The sequence below is a fragment of the Phytophthora parasitica genome (genome assembly GCF_000247585.1).
Source record: "Phytophthora parasitica INRA-310 unplaced genomic scaffold supercont2.5, whole genome shotgun sequence".
Taxonomy (NCBI): Eukaryota; Oomycota; class Peronosporomycetes; order Peronosporales; family Peronosporaceae; genus Phytophthora; species Phytophthora nicotianae.
Window position 1 is genome coordinate 1,234,443 of NW_008648991.1, and position 21,429 is coordinate 1,255,871.

The 21,429-nt window shown below is 51.2% G+C and overlaps 13 protein-coding genes across 16 annotated transcripts; 6 read left to right on the forward strand and 7 right to left on the reverse strand.

The window, feature by feature from the left end:
• Positions 1-195: 195 nt before the first annotated feature.
• Positions 196-798, reverse strand: PPTG_04714 (hypothetical protein; the record flags this gene model as incomplete). Its single annotated transcript, XM_008896989.1, has 2 exons — positions 196-230; positions 396-798. The coding sequence occupies 2 exons, from the start codon at positions 796-798 to the stop codon at positions 196-198; spliced, it is 438 nt and encodes a 145-aa protein (XP_008895237.1).
• A 777-nt stretch (positions 799-1,575) lies between these two features.
• On the reverse strand, positions 1,576-2,370 carry PPTG_04715 (hypothetical protein; the record flags this gene model as incomplete). Its single annotated transcript, XM_008896990.1, has 1 exon — positions 1,576-2,370. The coding sequence occupies one exon, from the start codon at positions 2,368-2,370 to the stop codon at positions 1,576-1,578; it is 795 nt and encodes a 264-aa protein (XP_008895238.1).
• Positions 2,371-2,758: 388 nt separating this feature from the next.
• PPTG_04716 (hypothetical protein) lies at positions 2,759-4,434 on the forward strand (the record flags this gene model as incomplete). The annotated part of the gene is made up of 2 exons (XM_008896991.1): positions 2,759-4,381; positions 4,411-4,434. 2 exons carry the CDS (start codon positions 2,759-2,761, stop codon positions 4,432-4,434), a joined length of 1,647 nt encoding a protein of 548 aa, XP_008895239.1.
• Positions 4,435-4,634: 200 nt separating this feature from the next.
• PPTG_04717 (hypothetical protein) lies at positions 4,635-6,340 on the reverse strand. Its single transcript, XM_008896992.1, has 3 exons — positions 6,156-6,340; positions 4,953-6,083; positions 4,635-4,868 (listed from the first exon to the last, which is right to left on the reverse strand). Exons 1-3 carry the CDS (start codon positions 6,302-6,304, stop codon positions 4,712-4,714), a joined length of 1,437 nt encoding a protein of 478 aa, XP_008895240.1. The 5' UTR covers positions 6,305-6,340; the 3' UTR covers positions 4,635-4,711.
• PPTG_04718 (hypothetical protein) lies at positions 6,334-8,460 on the forward strand. 3 transcript variants are annotated; one of them, XM_008896994.1, is made up of 5 exons: positions 6,334-6,428; positions 6,558-6,581; positions 6,656-6,865; positions 6,918-7,852; positions 7,957-8,460. In XM_008896994.1, the coding sequence occupies exons 1-4, from the start codon at positions 6,405-6,407 to the stop codon at positions 7,578-7,580; spliced, it is 921 nt and encodes a 306-aa protein (XP_008895242.1). In that variant the 5' UTR covers positions 6,334-6,404; the 3' UTR covers positions 7,581-7,852; positions 7,957-8,460. The 3 variants fall into 3 exon arrangements, with proteins under 3 accessions (XP_008895242.1, XP_008895241.1, XP_008895243.1); XM_008896993.1 differs by having other exon boundaries at positions 6,918-8,412; XM_008896995.1 differs by having other exon boundaries at positions 6,558-6,865; positions 6,918-8,412.
• On the reverse strand, positions 7,560-8,925 carry PPTG_04719. 2 transcript variants are annotated; one of them, XM_008896997.1, is made up of 3 exons: positions 8,704-8,925; positions 8,454-8,636; positions 7,560-8,396 (listed from the first exon to the last, which is right to left on the reverse strand). In XM_008896997.1, the coding sequence occupies exons 1-3, from the start codon at positions 8,873-8,875 to the stop codon at positions 7,684-7,686; spliced, it is 1,068 nt and encodes a 355-aa protein (XP_008895245.1). In that variant the 5' UTR covers positions 8,876-8,925; the 3' UTR covers positions 7,560-7,683. The 2 variants fall into 2 exon arrangements, with proteins under 2 accessions (XP_008895245.1, XP_008895244.1); XM_008896996.1 differs by having other exon boundaries at positions 7,560-8,636.
• An 805-nt stretch (positions 8,926-9,730) lies between these two features.
• Positions 9,731-11,486, forward strand: PPTG_04720 (hypothetical protein). The gene has a single exon (XM_008896998.1). It carries the CDS (start codon positions 9,818-9,820, stop codon positions 11,300-11,302), a length of 1,485 nt encoding a protein of 494 aa, XP_008895246.1. The 5' UTR covers positions 9,731-9,817; the 3' UTR covers positions 11,303-11,486.
• Positions 11,487-11,669: 183 nt separating this feature from the next.
• Positions 11,670-12,085, reverse strand: PPTG_21453 (hypothetical protein). Its single transcript, XM_008897464.1, has 2 exons — positions 11,969-12,085; positions 11,670-11,913 (listed from the first exon to the last, which is right to left on the reverse strand). Exons 1-2 carry the CDS (start codon positions 11,999-12,001, stop codon positions 11,719-11,721), a joined length of 228 nt encoding a protein of 75 aa, XP_008895712.1. The 5' UTR covers positions 12,002-12,085; the 3' UTR covers positions 11,670-11,718.
• Positions 12,086-12,341: 256 nt separating this feature from the next.
• PPTG_04721 (hypothetical protein) lies at positions 12,342-13,007 on the reverse strand (the record flags this gene model as incomplete). Its single annotated transcript, XM_008896999.1, has 2 exons — positions 12,342-12,454; positions 12,518-13,007. One exon carries the CDS (start codon positions 13,005-13,007, stop codon positions 12,561-12,563), a length of 447 nt encoding a protein of 148 aa, XP_008895247.1. The 3' UTR covers positions 12,342-12,454; positions 12,518-12,560.
• A 167-nt stretch (positions 13,008-13,174) lies between these two features.
• Positions 13,175-14,467, forward strand: PPTG_04722 (hypothetical protein; the record flags this gene model as incomplete). Its single annotated transcript, XM_008897000.1, has 3 exons — positions 13,175-13,662; positions 13,729-13,968; positions 14,071-14,467. The coding sequence occupies 3 exons, from the start codon at positions 13,175-13,177 to the stop codon at positions 14,234-14,236; spliced, it is 894 nt and encodes a 297-aa protein (XP_008895248.1). The 3' UTR covers positions 14,237-14,467.
• A 92-nt stretch (positions 14,468-14,559) lies between these two features.
• Positions 14,560-16,888, forward strand: PPTG_04723 (hypothetical protein). Its single transcript, XM_008897001.1, has one exon. The coding sequence runs from the start codon at positions 15,164-15,166 to the stop codon at positions 16,730-16,732; it is 1,569 nt and encodes a 522-aa protein (XP_008895249.1). The 5' UTR covers positions 14,560-15,163; the 3' UTR covers positions 16,733-16,888.
• Positions 16,889-17,210: 322 nt separating this feature from the next.
• Positions 17,211-20,169, forward strand: PPTG_04724 (hypothetical protein). Its single transcript, XM_008897002.1, has 6 exons — positions 17,211-17,431; positions 17,501-18,124; positions 18,191-18,367; positions 18,442-18,720; positions 18,778-18,871; positions 18,936-20,169. The coding sequence occupies exons 1-6, from the start codon at positions 17,276-17,278 to the stop codon at positions 19,937-19,939; spliced, it is 2,334 nt and encodes a 777-aa protein (XP_008895250.1). The 5' UTR covers positions 17,211-17,275; the 3' UTR covers positions 19,940-20,169.
• Positions 19,901-21,361, reverse strand: PPTG_04725 (hypothetical protein). Its single transcript, XM_008897003.1, has one exon. The coding sequence runs from the start codon at positions 21,300-21,302 to the stop codon at positions 20,025-20,027; it is 1,278 nt and encodes a 425-aa protein (XP_008895251.1). The 5' UTR covers positions 21,303-21,361; the 3' UTR covers positions 19,901-20,024.
• Positions 21,362-21,429: the final 68 nt, after the last annotated feature.

Consider the following 21,429-nt stretch of genomic DNA (forward strand, 5'->3'; position numbering starts at 1 on the left):
TGTAACGGGCCAGGTATTTACCGTTACTAGCTTACACGTAGCGATGAGGAAGCGTACTTAGCACGACAAGATTCAATTCTCGGTAAAATAAAACTCTGATTTAATTTTGCTCCAGGGCGGAACCCTGTGGTCCCCATGTAATATCCAGGTCGAGCCTGGATGGAGATTTTCTCGTCTCCACGATTTGATTCCTGTCTACTTCCTTTTGAAGGGCTCCGGACGTCCTTGACCTAAAATTTCGCTCTTCAGGAGCTCCAACACGTTGATTGCTGCGTTCACGTCGCGGTCCCAGTATCAAGCCCCGCAGCCCTCGTGGTCGCAGCGGAGCACTCCGTAACATTTCTTCTCCTCGAACTATACTTCTGGTCGATTACGTATCAGAGCCATTCTCTTACGCTTCTTTCGCTTCATGAGCTTGGTGTCGACGAGATATTGAACAGACGAAAGTGTCTGGTGGCACTGCGAGTAGAGATTCCTCGTTCTGAACTCGTCCATGGAGATCACCATCGCGCGCTTCTGAAGCGCGTGCTTCAACCCTTTCACTGGACTGTATGCATGACCTCTGATACCATTGCGCTTACTCCAGTCTCCGTACGCCACACATGTCTTCGTGCCGACCACTGGAACGATGCGTTTGGCTATTGCATCTACCGCAACACGTGCCATTCGCTTCCTGAAGAATTTCCACTTAAGAAACGGGTGGTCAGCACAGAATTCAAGTAGGAACTTGGCGTGGCGCCAGACGTAGTCGAGACACTCCAAATACTTCTTAAAACTTGCCGTCCTGAACGACGGCATGTTGACAATGACTCTTTGATATTCTTGATCTCGTTTCTTCAGACACCCACTCCACTCTCGAAATTTGTTGAACCCGGTCAAGTGTCAATATTCACGCGTACTGATGCGAACTACATCTCGGTCGAATTGGTGCTGAGGAGCCTTGGGTCTACGTATCCAGCGTGGGCGATTGCTCTTCCTTCGCTGTGATCCAAGTGTCTTCTTACCACGCCGGGATCTGCGTCTTCGTTGTCGAAAGTGTCTTTTCACATTAGAGCGTAGATCTTCTGTGACGGCCGTACAAAGGGCTCGCATCCCTGGTTCCAGTCCAACGATGACGTCCGGCACACACCCAGCAAGGATAACGGGGTGATCAGAAGACCTCTTTTCCGCTCTCTCCTCGCCATTTTTCTCTGTCTTGGGCCGAAAGAGCAGAATAGATGCGCCGTATCCATCCGTGGTGACCTGGTTTGCAAAGAGGTGGCTAGCGTGCTCATATTTCCCTTCTACGGGGAGGCTCGCAACTCGGGCTTGGGGAGAGGGCACTGAGGACTTCTCGTTTTAAACCTCGATATGTCAAAGCGTTGCGCACCACCACTCAACGGTTTTGCTGAAAAGATTCCGTTGAAACCTCCAATCTGCCAGCAAAACTCCTTCTCCCGCTTCTTGATGCGTAGGTAGAGTCCTGCAAGGGTGGTTCCGTTAATCTTGATGTGCGACGCCGTGTATGTCGTGGAGAAGGGAAAGAGTGAGAACGCACGCACTCCCTTCTCATTGGGCTCTTTTTTCATCCTCTTCTCAACCACTCCTTGGAACTCCCAGATCAATCGAACGTAAAAAGGCCAATCCGTTTTCACCGATGCGGTTTGGCCATTGTATCCACTGCTCGCTCCATTCGACGTCACACGGAGTAAGAGCGTCCCGTATTTGGAGGGCTTCCACCACATCCGTCTCATCGGTGCTGTAGCACGCGTACATAATTTCTCTCACAAGGAGCGCTTTTTTCTTTTTCTCTTTCTTGTCGAGATTGCTATCCAACCCTCCAAATGTAATATGCACGTAGAGCCTCAGGCGCTTTGCAAAATGCTGACGAATCATCACTCCAGCGTTCACAACCATTTGTTCACAAAGTTCAGCCTTCAGCCGAGAGTAGTCGACGAGGTTACGCACCTCCTCAAGGCCTGCGAGTGCTCGCTTCTCTTTATACACCCGGTACGACTCCCAGAGCTCGGGGTTCTTCCTAGTGATGAGATTAGTTTTGGAAGTAGTTGCGCTGCAGGAACAGCAGTGGTCGTAGAAGGTCTTGTCAGTGTAGTCCGGCGGAATGTCGTCCTCTAGACATCGAAGCGTGTGGAGGTTTACGAGATGCCAAGCTTCCATCCGAATCTGCTGCATCTCGCGGGCGCTGCGGCGAATTTCATCACGGAGAAGTGGGTCCTTGTAGATGGAATTTAGTTTGCACGTGACACTGCAGTACTCCTTGCCCTTCTTGAACTTGTTCTCCTTGGGTGTACCGATGGACTTCCTTCCTTGCGGTTGTGATGAAGTATTGTTGCCGTCTATCCTCGTAGTGCCATGCCTTCCGTCCGACATCCGTCGCAGTCTTAGCTCCACCACCTTTGACGAAATAGTGGCCGGGATTTCCGAAGATCCCGGCCACTATTTCGTCAAAGGTGGTGGAGCTAAGACTTCGACGGATGTGGCCATATCCAAGTATCCTGAGAAGCCAACGTAGCCATTGAATTAAGAAAAATAGATTTGAATTGGACCAACTACATGTAGCGCTAAAACCAGGTGCAACTCGGCTCAGTGGTCGTTTGGCATAGCTGTTGCAGATATGAAAACAATGAAACGAATGCTGGATGTGAACACTGTAACGAATGCGCAATGCAACAACCATGTATTATATACGACGAGATAACGACTAACTTCTCGTTTTTCCAGCACCTCGTCACAAGCGAAATCTCTGACATCGTCGCCTATGGAGACGATTGAGCCATCGGAGGTCATTGCAGACGTCACGGAAAATGTGAACGATGATGTTGAGAGTGGAAAGAAGACTGCAGAATCCACCTTCACATTAACAATCACCTTCCAAGCTGCTCATGAAGCGCTTGTTCATGATCGATCGATTGTGCGATCTGTGGGCAGAATAATCTACTCAGCCATCTACTTTGGTCTCTTTACGGCCATGCTGTTCACTCATATCCCTACATCACGAATGTATGAACAAGCCTATGCAGTTTCCTCGATATTGGCTCAGTCAGGTGACGATACAGTGACTCCAACTTCGCCTATTAAGTTTTACAACATTGGCCAGCTCGGCGATGTATTCGACTGGCTTAATAACGCCTTCGTTCCATCGGTATTCGTGACTCAAGATCAGAATGGAGTAGATCTACCATCCGAAGACTACGCTCGCATAGGATTGTTCAATAAGGGCCTTGGTGGTGTACTAATTGAGGTCTACAGAAAGTCGACAGTTGATTGTGGGGCAGATGGCTCTCTCTACATGGTTTACCCAGTGTGTCATGCATACCAAGGTCTTGACAACGAATACCAGTCTTACTTACTCATATTCAGTCTCAATGCCACCGAGGCATTGGAAGGTCTTTCTGACTGGAAGAACCAGAATTGGATCGACAATTCGACAGACAAAGTGGTAATTTCAGTTTTGACCTACAACGGGGAGCTTGAAGGCTACGTAGTCACAGAATTAACGCTGGAATTCCACGCTGGTGGCTATATTACGCCTAAGGCTAAAGCGAGACCAACAATTTCGATTCCTTACGGGAAGAAAAGTTCATACGTGAACGATATTCTTGTTTGGATCTGGTGGATTGTTGCACTAGTATGGGCGATCTCGTGCGTTTTGGAGTGGCGTAAGAAGGAAAACCGTCCATCTCGACCTAGCATGATCACTCGACTGTTTGGTCTCTTCATCGTTGAAGCTGTCATGTGTGTGTTCTACGCTATTTGGGCTAGCATTGCGAGTCTGTTGAATGACTATGATTTCCAAGACTCTCTCTGGAAGCTCGCAGATCCCTACGCTCTTGATGTTAACGGAACCGAAGACGACATTCGATCTCTCAACGTTGTGATCGACAATTTAAAACGGATCGCTGATCTCACTTCGGCACTTCGAGTGGTTGGTGCCGTCATAATTGCGCTGATCGGTTTGCAAATTCTCAATCGCTTCCGGTTCCACCCACAGCTTAACATTCTCACGCGTACTGTTACAAGCGCTTTGAAACAATTTGCAGCGTTTTTCATCGTTTTTATCGTCATCTTCTTGACGTTCACGATCATCGGGTCGATGATTTTTGGCGATCGAGCAAATGAGTTTTCTTCGCTCGACAACTCGATGGCTTCGTGCATTAATATGCTCTTTGGCGTGTTCGACTTCGAGTCGATAAAAGATCTCCAGTTTTCCGTCGCATTCTATTGGATCTACATGGTCGTTGTCAGTCTGGTACTGATGAATATGATGTTGGCTATCGTTCTTGACGCCTATGATGAAGTTAGTAAAGAAAGTTACAAGAAAGCTGCCAACATGAAACTCGCGAACCGTGTTGTAACAATTTGCGGGGATGTGGTGAGTGAGGTAAGTAAAATGCTATTTGCTCGACGCAGCGTAGTTTCACGTGGAAAGATTAGACCACGTCTTCTGGAACACATTCTCCAGCGAAAAATTAAGGAGAACCCGCATACAGTTTTAAGTCTAGAATCGTTGAAGACATTGTTTCCGGATGTCGACATTGGCTTGGAGGTTTATCAAGCCACACTCCAGCATATTGAAAATGGTATTCTCATCGTTGAAGCGCTCAAAACCGAAGAAATTAGAAATTTAGCGATATCCTAAATCGAGAATTCATAAAGCCACGGATTTCCATTATTTCTCTAACGTTTGAATTGTCACTTCCAGGGATCGAGTTTATCGCCACGCAACAAGCAGACAGTTTTCAAGGCTGTCCTTGGTGTCACAATAGTGAACAAGTCGAGTCTTCAGCTGCAACTGCGCCAAATACGCCGCACGCCCTGCGTCGATAATACGTTTGCATTTCCTGCCCAAAACTGCACGATCGTCTTTGCTGCAGTTGTCAAACCAAAGGAAATGTAAAATATCAGACAATTCATCTTTGGCACATCCGTAAGTAAAAGTACTTTGACCGTACCTGATGCCGAGAATGTGCTGCACGGCGTCACCCTCAAGACCCATTCCGCAGGTGGTCCAAGACGTCATACTAGTGAGTAACTCAAACTCTTCGGGCTTGAAACCTTGCGACAGGAAAAATTCTGGGTTCGCATAGTCCTCCCATGCACACACATGATGGCAGCAGAGCGCGATTGCCAAGCCCTGGAAACTAGAACTGATAGAAGTGGCACCTTCTAATGGCGTAACTTTATCACTCTTGAACTCAGGAAGTGTTTGTGCAATGGCTCGTAGCGACAGATCTGTTGCTACACCACACAAATGCTTGGACATGCAGACGACGGGTTTGTTCAAAATCTCTTGCATACCGGCAAAATTCAGGTGGCGAATATCGATCTTTGCCCGTAGCGTAGACGAATTTTCCTTTGCAGCTTCATCAACCTTGCCGTCACCGCCAATAAAGCGATCTGCCTTGCCCCGAGTATGCGCCCGATCAATCAGCACGTACAGACTGTCCGGGTACATCTGTGCTAGCGCTAAAGACAGCATTCCTCTCCCAGCTCCAAGCTCCACGAAAGCTGCATTTGGGTCTTCAAGCAATTGCACCTTCTCCATGTGTCCGATGATCGATGCTTGCTGCTCAATGTGTCGCAACACGCTCTTGGATGCTCCGGCCTTCTTCTTCTCTTCAAAAAGCTGGTCACAGCATTTGTGGTGCAGCTTCTCCAGTGCCAATTCACCAACACAAGAAGCATACGCCACCTCAATGCGTTTTCGCAGATCTGCAAAGTCGATAGCTTGAAGTTTATCAATGATGCCTTGTTGCTCTTGAGCTGACGGTGTTGAATGTTCATCCTCCTTCTCTACTGCAGGTTCTTCAGTATCTGAAGCTTTGCTGTCTTCCTTACCGCTGCACTGCGAACCAGAGTTGATGTTGTGACTATAATATGGCAGCTTCTTCATGGCATCAGCATCCTTAACGCGGTTGCAGACTAACACGTGCTTGGCCAGGTCGTACTCGTACACCGTGTGCGACGCGTCCACCGGACACGGTACACGGCGACGTGTGGCAGCCTTGAACTTCTGCGACTTCTTGCTTACTACTGTGTCATTATCAGGTAAGTGGTTGCCGCAGAATAGCGAGCCTGACACTCTGCATAATAACCATGGTCAGGTAAAGTCTGCAATCATTTCGATACGTTATGATACATGGAGTGTTATTCACCTGGAGATGTTGCAGTAGCGGTTTTTCCGCACCACCCTGAACATACAGCGGTCCCACTGGCCACCGTCCTTGGCCTCAGCCTTGACTTGCTTGCGGCGCTTGCGCTGGGCGTCGCGGGAGAGCTGCTCGGCGCTCCGCTTGGTCTCCATGATCGTGACTGGAGCGGCTGAAAGGTTTATATGATTGGTCCAAATGTATATTTGAAGTAACAGGATTGGACGAAATCAGTTTTTGACAGTTTTGCTAGTCATGGAGGACAACGCAGAGCTCCAGGTACGACACGTTGATGCCAGCGTTGCAGGCATCATACGACGAGAATTGAGAGCTATTCAGCTGGATATGAGTGACCTTCATCTTACGCTTAATGTTGTGTTCAATTTGTTGCGTTTTGTATGGATTTAGAACGAGGAGATCGAAGTTTTACAGGTGATTCCCATAGGTGACGGTCGGTTAGTAGTATCGAACACTTTTATTTAACGTTTTTCTTTTCACTGATGCAGTCCATTTTCGAGGATGAATTCCAGCTCAAGAGCGATTTGGATCAACCGGGCATTGCGAGATCCTTCACCATCTCAGTGCCCGGACCTCACGCCATCGTCCTGCTAGTGCATCTGCCTCAGGGATACCCGTCCACAGACGCTCCAATCGCTGAAGTGTACGAGTCTTTCGGACTCACAAACGTCCAACGAGATGAAATCCTCGAGGACCTGGTACGTCGGTGGCTGCATAAATTGTCAACTATAGCTCTAACAGTTCGTACAGGCTGCTATCTTCGAGCGATCGAGCGGCCAAGTGTGTCTCTACGAATGGATCGAAGATGTAAGGGAGAAATACGCCAACGCTGAGCTAGATTCCGCTCAAGTGGATGCCAATGAAGACAGTGATGAAGAGGGAATAGCAGGCCCAGTTCGACTTGATACTGTGGAGTACTTCGAGTCCGACTCCCAGACTCTCCGACCTCGTGTACGCACAGCTCAACTGGTGCGCGATGTGGAGCGTGAAGCGAAGATTGCACCGCTGATCGTCCATGGCACGGCGATCGTTGATCGGAAAAGCACTTTTATCGCCCATGCGTGTCCCGTCAAATGCGTTGAGGACGTTCGCTCCTTCCTCGCTCTCTTACTGGACGATCGCAAGATTGAGCGAGCGATCCACAACATGTTGGCGTATCGAATCATTGGCGAGTTCACCGTCAAGGACAATGACGAGGATGGCGAGCACGGAGCTGGAAGTAAACTGTCGAATCTGCTGGAGCTGCTTAAAGCTGAGAACGTAGCTGTAGTGGTGACGCGTTGGTACGGCGGGATTAAACTGGGTCCTGATCGGTTCAAGCACATCAACGCTAGCGCTCGACAGGTACTGGAAGACAATGGCTTCTTGGATGAAGCAAACCTCCATGGCTCCAAGAAAAAAGGCAAGCGGTAATGTAGGGACACCTGTGCTCACGGTATTGTGTTCTTGTCTAGTGGGTTAGTGGTGCAAATCGTTATGAATGTACCTTAACGACGCCATTTCTGACTGGATTGTCTTACAAAATGCGGTTTCCAAGTGCCGACGAGATGAGCATGAGCGCCATGTCGACTGTAATCTGAGCTCCGTTTCCAGGCGCCAACATGGGGTTCACTTCGACCATGTCCAGACCCACCATCAAGTTGGTTTCGGCCACAGCTTCAGCAACGTAGTGAGCCTCGCGCCAGGTGAGTCCGCCACGCACACGTGTGCCCGTGGAAGGAGCCACCAGTGGATCCACTGCGTCAATGTCGTAGCTCATGTGCAGTGGACGCTGCTTCTTGCCGCACAGGTGGTCCAGCGCCATCTCCATCGTCTTGCCAATGCCGTAGCGGTCCACTTCTTGCATCGAGAACGCCTTGATGCCCTTCTCATGAATGACGCGACGTTCAAACGTGTCGACGTCACGCAGACCCACATACACGAGCTGCTCCGGTTTCATCGTGGGGCCATTAACGAGCCATTCGAAGCCTGGAACCTTGGAGCTGTCCACCATACCGTCCATGAGGAAGGCGATTGGCATGCCGTGCATGTTCCCAGAGTCCGAATCCGCTGGCGTGTTGATGTCAGCGTGGGCATCCACCCAGATAACACCAGCGTCCGGGTGCACAGACAGCAATCCTGCAAGCGATCCAGCTCCAATGGTGTGGTCACCACCCAGCACCAAGCAAAACTTGCCTTCTCCAGATTTCTGCTTGAAGATCTCGTACAACTGCTTCGTTCCATTGCCAACTTCACAAAAAATGTCAATTCTTCGTAAGAATAACGCATAAAAAAAGATCTTCTCACCGGGGAAGCACTGCTTGGCTTTGCCGTAGCGTGGGTCCAGTACCGGGTCGTTAGAGGATGGCGCCACGAAGCTGAGGTTCCCATTCTCCTCGACGGACCAGCCCAGACCCACCAGAGTCTTGTGCAATCCCGCCTCGCGCAGTTGATCCGGGCCACTGTCCGTGCCCAGTAGTGGCTGGCCATCTGTGTTATAGTATAGTAAGGTAATGGTAAGTCTGCTGTAAGGTTGGAGGTAGGAGGGCAGACGTACACGTCATGGGGGCACCGATAATTGACACGGTTTGTGGCAGGTTCAGCTTCGGGTTGCCGTGGGCCCCAGCGTGGAAGTGAGGACGCACTTGGTCCCATTGGCGGCTGGAGGAGCTGGAGATGCCGCGCTGCTGCACGCGGCGCAGGAGCGAGGAGGAAGCGCGACGCAGCATTGGATGGTAAGAGTGAAGGTCTTGACACTTGGGCAGATCTGGAAGTGATACTAAGGGAATCAATAGTCGCACGTGTTTTACCCTGCGAAAGTCGATTGATGTGCTGAAAGACTTCAACCACAAGGCAAGACTTGGTTTCAGTATGCTGGCCAGCGCTAAACAAATGTGAGAGAGGATTCTGGCAACTTGCATGGTAATACTTGCAAAGTAGTGAATTGTGCAGGAAGAGGACTGTGACCCAACTTGCTACTGGCAGCATAGGATCTCTGTTCGTCTACAGGTTACAGGTAGAGAGATGGACGGCTGACTCATTTTGCCGCTCCGTCTCGGTTTTCCATGGCAAACCGTTGGCTGGCAATCAAGCAGCGAAGTTGATGCATCCTGTTTGAAGTTATCCTCCAAGCTTCACAGACCTCCTTGCGGTCCTCACTTGTTGCTCCTTTTCTTGCGACTCTGGACGGATACCAACGAATCGTTGGTCAATATCCGTGCCCCGCCTCACCGTGATGCACAACTTGAGGCTCACCTCCGACGTGATTCAACAGCTTCCAAGCTAGGCTTCTGATGTACACGATAAATACAATGAGATTGAGCACGCCAACAATGCTATGGCACGCTCGACTTGCGAGCTGCGACCAATCTTACGCTAAGAAGCGACCATCAGCGATGCAGAAGGTTAGACACGAATGGATGGCTCTGGCAGACTCGTCCGTGAAGATCAATGCTGCTAGCTCAACTTCACTCGAGAAATCTTTAAATTGCTTCTGTGTGTGGTCGTGGGCCGGGTGAGAAGCTGCTCTTCAGTGCTGAAGTTGACTCAATGTTGTCAACGAAAAGAACTCGACAGTGGTGCAAATCCGAACGCTTGTCCAGCAGTCGCACAAGTCGCAGATCTGTGTGGTCGCGGTACACACAATCTATCACACAGGAGACCACCAGAAGATGCCGTGGAACGCGAACAACAACCCGGCAGGCGAGATCCGCGCGCCCGCCATGGCGGCGGTGCTCCGTCTCAAGAAGCAGCAGCAAGGGTCCATGGACACAGGCGTTGTCTGGACGCGCTCGCTGAGTGTCGAGGAGCTGGACGAGCTGGACATCACGTCTGAGCAATTGCGTCATTGCGCGTTGGTGCATCCGGAAGACTTCCCCGTCGATGCTTCAGGCCCCGACGGCGCCGCTCTGCTTCACCCTAGACTGCACGCGCAGTTCGTAGTATCTGTACGTCCGCATGATGCAGTCCCACGTGGCTCCATCGCCTTATCACAACCACAAATGATCAATCTGGAGCTCTGCAGGCTCCAAACGGAGAATTGGACGCTCTTTACTGATCGAGTGCCTACTGCAAATGCAGTGGCAATTGAAATTCGCCCACTGCTAGAGGAACAAGACGGGGAGGGCAGTGACGAGGATATGGGTGTTGCAACACAGCCACCAACAGCTCCGATCGTGACGGATGCCAAGGAGTTTGCAGCAGCATTCGCCAAGTTTACGTGGCAACGAGTACTGACTGAGCATGAGCGACTTGTGATGCCGTACAAGGATGGCCGCAACTATTTCGTCCGCGTACTGGAAATCGATGCCGAGGACGAGGACGAGACAGACTTCACGATGCCGGACTCGTATCGCGGTCGTGTGGACGAAGACGTTCAGGTTTTCGTATCGTCAGAAGGAGGCCAATCTCCGGCGTTTGAGCTGTTAAACGTCACGCCAATTAGTTCTGCTGGACTGGCGTCTATGCGCTCGGATGTAGTCACGGTACTCACGAATGACGAGGAGGAGTTCCCCGTCAAGAAGAAGCTGCTGTTCCCATGTATTAAACTGTCGTCGGCTGTGCTATCGGGCAAGGGGGTACATAAGGACGCATCTACTACAATCGAAGTGGACGTGGACTGCTGCACATTTGATCGCGTTCTTCTGTATCTTGAGCACGAAGCTCGTAACGACGGCACCGAGTTTCAATTCGATCCCTCAGTCACAGACGATCTGTTAGCTGCTGCTATCACGGTGGGGTGTATCGGTCTACAGGAGGTTTGTCAGCGACGCTTTGGCGAGTTCGAGACACGCGTGCGTAAGGAAGCTATTCGCTGGGAGGAGGTTGTTCACCGCAATGAGGCGGGCGAGGTGTGGCTTGTTATGCAAGGAATGGTGCTGGACATTACACGTTGGATCCCTGAACATCCCGGTGGCTCCGAGTTAATCGCCCAGGAAGCGATGAATGTGGACTCGACCGTCATGTTCGAGATCTACCATGCCAGTCGCCAGTCTTTTCGTTACCTCAAGCAGTTCTACATCGGAGAACTCTCTGAGTTTGACATTTCTGCCATGCCCAAATCGAAAGAACAGCCTTCTGAAGCATTTATTCAAGAGCTGCAGCAGTACACGACGTGGCGCATTAAACCGCAGGAGCACAGCTTCAAAAGCTTTTAATGGTGGCTCGTTATGATGAAAGAAATCCCTATTTGTTAGCATTTACTCCTACTGTTCTTGTAGGACACTGTGGAAGATGAGGAGCATTTCGGAGTACACACAGTGCCTCCGATGTGTGTGTATTGACTTGTTGTCCCACAGCGTAGTAACCATCAAGTACAGGTTGAGCTGCTGACGACCCAAGCGGGCAGTACACGTTGTCGGCCCCACAGGCGTGTTGCTGCGGATCTGGAGATCCAACGCCACACCAGTAACCGGGGGAACAAGGCGCACAAAATTTGCCATTTCGAGAGTACGACCCTGCGGGACAGGGCGATTGCTTTGCTGCTATTGAACCTCGTGGACAAACGTGTCCGTCTTGGCATTTCCCCGAGCAGGTTTGAGACGAAAGACCGGAAGTGGCTCCGTACGTGCCTTCAGGACAAAGATATTGAATGCCACCGACGCAATAGCTTCCAGGTGGACAAATGGTTTCGTCTGTACGAAGACCCCCTTGTGTTGCCACGGTGAAATGCCCGGTATCGACAGCGGTTGGTACGGAAGAACCTTGGCGACAAAATGATGTTCTTAGCGTGCACGGATGCTGGCTGTAGTCTGCTGTTCCTATCGGACTGCAAACACAGTCAGTTCAAGAACTTGAAGGTGTGGGAACGTCGATAACTTTACCAGTAGAAACCGGCAGGACATGGAGCAGTGCATGCAGCCGTCGACAAGCCATCGGTTGCGCCGTAGGTTCCTGCCGGACAAAGTCTCTTAACACCGCCAGAGCAATACGAACCTTTATCGCAAATATGGTGGTTTGATCGTGTGGTTTGGTTCTGAATGGCAAGCGAGTTCCCTTCTACATACTGCAGTGCTAGCTGCTCTCCAGTGAAGGATGTTCCAGTGTACACTTTCCAAGTGGTGTAGTAACCTGCCGTAGCGGTTGTTGGTGCGGACGAACCTTTGGGGCAAAACTTGTCAACTGCTCCACACTCTAGCGGCACTGTTGTCGCGAGTGGGCAGTAGTATCCCGCTGGACAAGGTGAAGGAACGCACGACAACACTCCATTGACTGTAGAGCAAATACTCGAGCATGCTGAGCTCATGGGACCTGGTGTCGCCCCGTAAGTCCCTGCAGGGCATGGCGCTGGAGTGATCGTCCCAATTTCACTGCAGCGAAAGTGAAGTAAGGTTAAAGTGACCCGAATCAACACTGAAAGCCTTTGAACGTACCAGTAGTAGCCAACTGGGCAGAGCCCGCTACAATGAGCAGTTGTTAGACCGAGTTCGCCTCCATACGTACCAGGAGGACACGGGATTGGAACTGCCGTTGCTTTGGGGCAGTACGATCCTTTAGGGCATGGTGCTGTGCACTCTGGCGTAGTGACTCTTGTTGATTCTCCAAATACACCGGCAGGACAAGCTCGTCGTACTCCGAAGACGCAGTAGTAACCTTTTTCGCAGCGTATTTGCTGGCCAGCGCCTTGCGAAGTTGTCTGGTCGGATGGAAAGGTGATCGTGTAATACCCTTCATCCACGCGACGACGTTCAGCACTACCCGGTGGACAGTAGAAGACGGAAGTACCGCAAGGCTTTTCTCGAGATGAAGTCGACCCTGTTGGGCAGAAAAACCCAGCGGCGCACAGCCCAGAGCACGATGAAGAGATGAGGCCTGGTACAGCGCCAAACGTGCCTCCTGGACATTGCAAACACTTAACTCCATCGAAATACGTTCCAGCAATGCAAGCGAGCGCTTCGGTTGTGGGAATCGAAGCAATCGTCACAGAGATACACCATGCTACTGGTGTCAACCTTCCCATTGCGATGAAGACCGACGGATCTTAAACGGGCAAGGATGTGAAGAGACGCATTTTTACAATTTCTGTCGCGATGGAGCAGGATGCTGCTTCGCGGGCGCAATCGTTGCAACTATTGAAGAGCAAGCTACGAAGAAGACGATCAAAGGTGAACAACCGCATTGTCTTAACTTGCGAAGACTTGACACCAAACCAGTTAGAGGAAAGAAACCAACAGTCCAGTCCAACAGAACCAGAACTGAGCGAATTGCAAGTAAAGCGTTCATCGAGTGAAGAGGCTCGAGATACCAAGTTACCAGATGCTGAGACTTCAATAACCCCGGGAAGCTGCAATCAGGACGAGATTTCGGTGGCGGAGCTGAGGAAGGAGCTCTCAGAGCTAAAGGGAAAGTCCGCATTACCAATCGAGCACCAGGCAAATGAGCTTATGGCGCTCTCCGACCCCGCGCTGGCTCCGCTTCCGATGAAGTTGAAGAGCTACACCAAGATGGTGATTCAGTGGTCATGTGACACATGCAAGCGCGAGTGTATCCCTGTTCGCGAGGAAAGCCGATGTCTTTGGTATTGTTTTTACCGATTGATCTCTACTGCCATACTGGAATTAATTTTTTTTACCAACTTTTACAGCGGACATCGATACAAGGAACATCCGAGTAGTGTCAACGATCCTCGTGTGAAATCTCCAGCAGAGTTCCGCGCTTTCGCGTGTACATCGGCCAAGTGTTCGTGTAGAGCTTTCTTCTATGTTGTGGCGGAAGGCGCCTGGATCCTACGATGCCGCTGCAAACATAGGCACACGGATCACGACCCGAGCAGGAAACCATTTGTCTGCCAAAAGACCAAGTGCGGCTGTCAAGGATTTGACAGGTGCGTACATGCAAATTTTTGCAAGTCGCACGAGTGCAAATTTCGATCTTACAACTCGGGTTGTTGTGTATCAAAAATCCACCGTATCTTGGTACTCTATAGCCCGTGGGTTTGCAATTGCGATCACCCGTGGAGCGCACACCGCCAGCATCGCGTCGAGAAGAAGTTCGACCCGCTGCAAGTGCTGCAATCCCAGTTCACTGCTCCGGAGCTCAACACGGTGCATCGGACGGACTTGCTGGCCTCTCCACTGAACCTGCGGCTCTGATGCAGCTCAACTTCGCTGGCAACGTTGTTCAATCCAGCTGACCTTACATTTGACACCCGCGCCGGCTGGAGCAAAGCTCTTGAGTTGGACGCTGCGAAAATCCATCGGCTGTCAAGCGGTTGCAGTCGAAATTCGATCGTAATTTCCTCATCGAAAGGCCTTTGCAAGTTGGTAACGAGCCAAAACTTTTGCTTTAAGATGTACGTTCCTACGCAGGGGTGTGTTTTGGTGTACTGTATCATCACCGAAAGCCTTAGAGGCCATCGCAAGCTTGCGGCTGCGAATGGCTCACTAAAGCTCGAATGAGCGGTCAGTCTTCTCCATTGCACATGCCGTTCCATGGTCGAGTGGAATTGCACTGTCAGGTGCGCTTAGTGGCCAGATCATCTTGTCCTCAGGTTTGTGCCCCGCAGTAACATCGGAGACCGCTTCGCGGACGAATGCCAGCCAAGTTTACCGTTTCGCTAGAGCCGGTACGACTTTACTTGTGTTCGGTTGTGAAGGTGGGACCGCACGACGATTGGCCGAAAATCGGCTTGAACGTCTCGTGATTGGTGGATCAGAAACGGACTTCAAGGGGTGTGACACGAGATGTTCGGTCCACATTACGACGATGGTCTTGCGGCATCTTGTGCTTGTCCATGCGAGCGGAGACTCACAGCCGACGCCAAACTCCATTTTTCCGAACGGGGAAAGGATCCACGTAGTCGTACTGCTCGCAGTCGGCTCGTACCAAAAGCACACCAAAGAGAACTCTCTCGGTGGTTAAATTTATCTTCGCGTGGGGTATCTATTACGAGAAATCTCGAGCGATTTCTGATTGCCCAAAAAAAAAACTTGCCAACATCACCCACTACAGGACTCAGCAAACCTCCGTCCGTTTAGCCACTCGCCAACTCGACGCTTTCTCCTTAGACACATTTGGCCATGAGCTGGATCGACAAGTATAATGTGGCTGTTCCCTCCTACCAAGTCACGGACGGCAAGGTTTTCTTCGTTATCAAGCTCACCCAGAGCGACTCTGGCGTGGCTGTCCCAGCGTCGCATTCGTCCAACGTCGTATGCACGACGTTGCGCTCATATTCGCAGTTCCGTCGCATGTGGAAGACGCTCCGTGAGCGCGTGAACGAGCCGGTTGAACGCACAAGACGTCACCACCCGATGAATCTTGGCTTAACGCACAAATGCCGCTGCGCCGATAGCCGTTGCGAGTTTGATGGACTGTACCCGATGCTGCAATCATTTCCGTTCCCGTCGCGCCGGTCGCTGCGCTCCAAGCTCACAGGTCTCGACCATTCCGCTGTCAACCAGCGCCGCGACGCTCTGGCAGCTTTTGTGGCGCTTTTACATGAATTCTTCAGCAACTTTGCGAGTACAGTATTGCGCGAAAAACTACAGAACAGCAAATGTTCGGTGCTCAAGACGTATGTGAATTTCCTAGGTGCTGCCGAATACTTTCCGACCGACGCGTCGGTAATGCTACACCGCCCGCTGGCATTGAATGCCTGGAGACAACAGTGCGCCGATCAGATGCTTAGTCAAGACGAGGAGGAAGACAACAGTTGCTTCAACGACAACGTTCATCTCACTGCCCCACGCGCAGTGGAACTTCGTATTGGAGAGGACGCGACGTCTTCTCCAAGTGAAGAAAAGAACGTAGAACCAGCAACGCTTCCGTCCTTGCAGGTGAAGCCTGTGCGCGTTCACACCATCCATTCGTTCATGGAAGAATTCTGTGAGCACGTTCTTAGCCAATTTGCAAGCGACATCGACGAACTCAACTCGCCCGAACTCACCCCTTCCCGTCGCTGGGAGATCTGCCTGTACGTTGCGTGCCGAATCGGCCACACGTACGCCGTGCAGCTCATCCTATTCAATTACGCTGATGCCAACACTGCCATGGCGGACGGCTCCTCATGTCTGCATATTGCAGCTCGTATGGGCCGAACCGACATTGTGTCTCTCCTGCTCGACGAAGGTGCTGATGTCAACAAAGCCAACGATGCCGGTGTCACGCCGCTAATAGCAGCTTGTCGCAACGGATGCGTCGACGTCGTGAAGCTTCTTCTTGACACTGGAGCCAGGGTGTCGGTCTGTAGTAAACGCGGCACGTATCCTCTTCACGCCGCTATTGTCTCCCAGAATATCGAGATCGTATCGATGCTCGTGGAACGTGGTGCCAACGTGAACGTCATGACTGCTAGTGGCATCACACCGCTGCATTTTGCAGCCAAACTGGGCTCGCTGGCCATTTCCGAGTACCTATTGCGCCACGACGCTGACCCGGAGAAACGTACCAAAAACGACAGCGACGCCATGATGATCGCGGAGGCCAATGGCCATGCTACTATCTGCGAGTTGTTCCAGCGCTTTTCGGGCGTCGTCACCAGTGAGCACGTGGGATCGGACTACAAGCTCAATATGAGCGAGACCGGCAAGTCTCCAGACATGGTGCGCATGCTCTCGCAGCGCCGATTGTCCCGCGCAGCAGCCTAGGAAGAAGAGCTCTTGTTCTTCAGGCAACAATTATCTATAAAGCAGCAGCCAGCCACGTTCGATCGAAGAACGTGAACGAGGAAGAGGTTGGCTTTGCACTGCGTTATTTATTCCTACCGTAGTAGAGCAATACACATGACACTTTTCATGATAATATTTGTCGACTCGATCTTTTCTCCGTTTTGGCAATACTTATGTGGAAGTTGAAGTGGCAAATTGACAATGCATCGGGCGAAGCAGACGCGCAATTAGCAATGGGATCAGCAGAGATATTCCATCCCGCTCGTTACAGAACAGGTTGTGGAAGCCAGGTATTCAGGATCGCTCGAGCACGGAAGCGTTAGACTTTGCGAACAAATATTTCGACGAGTTTTTTGAGGTCGATGCCTATCAAAATGCCAAAGCCAGCCAATAATACTCGGTGGCAAAAGTGACAGTGTTTGTGGCGACCCGGCCCGTTTTATGATATTTTTGGCGAATTCAACATGAGAAACGGGTGCCAGAGTCCAAGAAGCCTCGAGTCAATCACATCGGCGGTTGACCATGGCGGACAGCGACAGCGACGATGAGCTCATGAGCCGCCTGACCAGCATGGGCATGGGCTTCGCGGTCGTCTCGGGCGAGGACTGCGCCTACTGTGCGACTTCCAACGCCTCGTTGTCCTGCACCATCTGCAGCAAGGCCTATTACTGCAACGAGGCAAGTGGCAAACAAAGAGAATAAGACTAAGAATTATCCTAAATATCACTAACTATGTATGAACAACAGACCTGCAAGAGAAGACATGCCCGTGCACACCGTAACCTCTGCATTAAGATGAGGATGGAGAAGGAAGCGGCCGAGGAGGAGGAAGAGGACGAGTCGGAAGAAGAAGATGACGAGAGCGACTCGGAGAGCGAAGACGTGGCCCACGCTCCACTCTCATCAGGGCGTAGACCAAGTGGAGGCGTGGCTATCCCTGGGCTCACGCCGAATCAGATCAAGAAGCTGCTGGACTTGGCAACCAAAAGCGATGCAGCCACTACGAGTTCGTCCATTGATAAGCTACAGAAGCAGATCTCACAACTTATGGCAGACAAAAAGAACGGAGTGACAAGGGAGAGAGGGTCTTCTGGTGCCAGTCTGAAGGAGATTAAGGCTCTGCAACAGAAACTCACTGAGTTAGAGAAGAAGACACAGAGCGTGGCGTATGCACCTCAGAGTGGAGGCATGACGATGGCCAGGAGTGTTTACACGCCGCTACTGGTGAAGGACGACCCGGATTTTACGAAATATTTCAAGCTGAAGAGCATGAACATGCCGATCGACCAGATCAAGACAAAGATGAAGTCTGACGGAGTCAGTCCTGATCTATTGGACACGCCCGATGCAGTGTCTCCGAACGACTCGGGTGTACGTTAAACGTTTGCGTTGTATGCTTTATTTTGGTTTAACGGTGTGTTGTTTGCTTGTTAATAGCCGGAGAAAGGAGCCTATATTCCTATGACTGTGGCTAACGATCCAGCGTTCAAGAAATATTTCAAGTTGAAGGACATGAGTATGCCAGAGGATCAGATCAAGATGAAAATGGAGGCGGAAGGCGTGGATCCAAGGCTCCTGGATACCCCGAACAGTGTGTCACCTAACGACCCTGGTGTAAGTTTTGCAATGATGTTAGAATGACCGAATGAGGGTTTTCTGATATGTTTTGTGCTTATGAAATGCTGTAGCCACCGCTGCAGATTCCGTCCGGGTATCCGTCGAATGGGGCTCCGCTTTCTCCGCTGCAAGGAGCAAGCGGTGGCTTTAGCTGGCCTTCAATGCCCGCTGCGGCCCCCGTTGTTCCATACGAGCCACTTTATGTTAAAGAGGACCCGAAATTTGTGAAATACTTCAAATTGCGACAAATGGGCATGCCCGACGAGCAGATCAAGCTCAAGATGAAGGCGGAAGAGGTGGATCCTGATCTTCTCGATCATCCAGACCAGGTGTCGCCCAACGATCCCGGTGTAAGTTTTGTATATCGATCTGTACATTCTGTATGTTTACCGACGTAAATATTGTAGCCACCGGTTCAAGCCCCAACCTCCCCTACTGGCCCTGTCTCAATGGAACAGCTCTTCAGCATTCTAATGCAACACCAGCAGATTATCCAGCAAGGTGAGTCATTTTTTAACTTCGTTTGATACTGTAGTTACTAATCAATCATTCTTGTTTGATGCAGTATCAAACGGGGGAAGTTTAAGCGGGTCACGTGGTCGTGGCAGCAGCGGTGGAGTGGACGGCATGCCACCGCGATCAGTAGAAGACCAAATGGCCCAAGAACTCGCCGCTGCAGAGAGTGCTATCGACGACATATTCGGTGATGAATCCCAGCAATCAAAAGGTCCTGGTGGTATGAGTATGATCGAGCAGCTCGAGAAGAAGGCACGGAAAGAAAGCAACAAGAAGCTCGTGGAGAACCGTGACGAAGTCAATCGCCTAGTGGCCGAGCTGTTGACTACGAAGCTGTCTACTGATGAAGAGGCCATCTCGTTTTACAAAACGATCGCTCCTAAGCTGGAGGAGTACGGGCTTTCTCTCGGTACTGACTCCGTCCAGACCTGGTCTTCGCGTCTTCTCATCAAGAACAAGGAGACACGAGACTGGTATTTCTCAGAGCAGGAACGACTGGATGCTGGTAAGGCTTATGGACGTCTATGGGGGCTTTCCTTCCTGGAACGCGACTCTGGTCAGTTGATCGCTAAGCGTGTGCAGATTCTAAATGCTCCTGCTACATTGCGCGCGATTGCGAAGGGCAAACCGGAATTGATCGACAAGTTCACGCAGTTACTGAAGGACACGGTGAAGCTCAAGCACAAAGTATTTAAGAGCGGCTCATATGCAGCGGAAGTGCGTCAACTGCACGCGTTCAACATCCCCGAGCGCTTTGAACAGCGCGGCACAGAACTCATCGACTCTGCCACGGTGTTAGCTGATGCCTCGATGGATTTGGCTGAAGAAGAGTTTAAATCGTTGGAGAATACTACACGAGCCAAGAAGATCCGAGCGAGGGCTGTCGTGCATGTTGCCGAGAAGGCCGTGACTTTAGTTGGTATCGTCAAGAAGATTGGCGCCAATGGAGTGAACGAACTGCGACTGAGAGAGGTGGAAGCGAACGTGGCAAAGATCAAGGAAATGTATCTATCAGGAGAACAAGAAGAGGAAGAAGAAGACGATGTGCTGTAAGGGAAAACTTGGCGTACATCTTCCAGAGGGGAAGCAGACATAGGGCACTTAAGCATAAGCAAGCACTTTTTTTTTTTTTACGAATCTATTGACGAACCTGACCGAAGAGCGAGCGGAAGAGCTCGTCCACGTCCATTTCGGGCTTCGGGTAAGGCTCTGGGAACATGAAGTTCTCGAGTTTGGGGTGCACCGTGTAGCGTAGTTGACGGCCTTTGCTGGCCTTGCGGTTGACGATTTTCTTCTTCTTGCGATGAGTACGTCTCACCATGGCGTCCTGACCAGCGCCACCCCCGCCGCTCTCGATAAACTCCTTGAGCAGTTGCTGGTAGAAGTCCGAGTCGTCGTACATGAGCTCGTCCAGTTGGTCTTCGCCTGCTTCTGTTGCTTCGGGTACGTCTAATGGGGCGTGTGCCTTGCGCTTGACTCGTTGAGGATCCACGAGAACAGACTCGACTTGGGCGAGGATGTCTTGGTTCACAGCCTTGAACTTCTTGGCCTGACTGTTCTTGCCTCCTGCAGCCAAGTCCGTCTTGCGCGTGTGTGTGATGAGAATGTCGTTGTACTGAGGCAGCATCGCGCGGTTACTGGCCGTGATCTCCTGCCACAGTTCGTCGCATGTGCGTTTACGTTTCTTCGTTGTGTCTGCAGCATTCAGCTCCGGGACGTTGCAGAGCTTTTCCTGTAAGGCTGACACGGCGTCGATGCTCTTGTAGAGCTCAGCCACGACCTGCTCTATAGTCTTGGTGGCCTCTTCATCTGTCTCTCCGTCTGTCTCGTGGGCTGATGCGTCCTTGGCTGTAGTTAGAAGCCTCTTGGTGTAAATTTGCACCTCCAGACAGCGCTCCCAGATGAGCTTCTGGTTGCGCACTTGTTTGGCCTTCTCCACGACCTTCTCGCTGTCCTGTGCGCCCATAAGTCGAGCCGAATCTTCTTTCTGGAAGCCGCGGATGAGCATCTCAGCGCTCTTGTCTTCATCGTCACTGTCCTCTTCACTTTCTTCTTCTTCAACCTTCTCTTCCTCTTCTTCATCTTCCGATGCGCCGAACGGCTCGGCGTCTGACCACTCGGCCATCGCGTCCTCGTCGGGTGACTCCATGCCGTCATTCAGGTCCTTGCGTTTCACCACTTTGCCAGCGTACTCCTCGCTCTCCAGCAACCCTGCGTCCCAGTTCTTGACACGAAGTGCTGACGCTTGTTCGCGTTGCTTGCTGCCTTTGCGCTCCTGCTGCAGTCGCTGCTTGCGGGACGACCGCAGACGCGTTGAGCTCTGCGTCTGGCCGTCTGAATCAGATGCAGCATCAGTGTGAACTACAGCGCGCGTGCCGTCGTCAAAGTCCTCGGCCTCATCGATGTTGAACACCATCGCAGTCTCTCGAGCTTCCTCCGCCAGGCGATGGTCAAAGTGTCTGCAACTGGACAATAAGCCCTTCGATTGGAGGAAAATGTGAACGCATTTCTCACCAATGAAAAGCTATAAAATACCGTGTGAT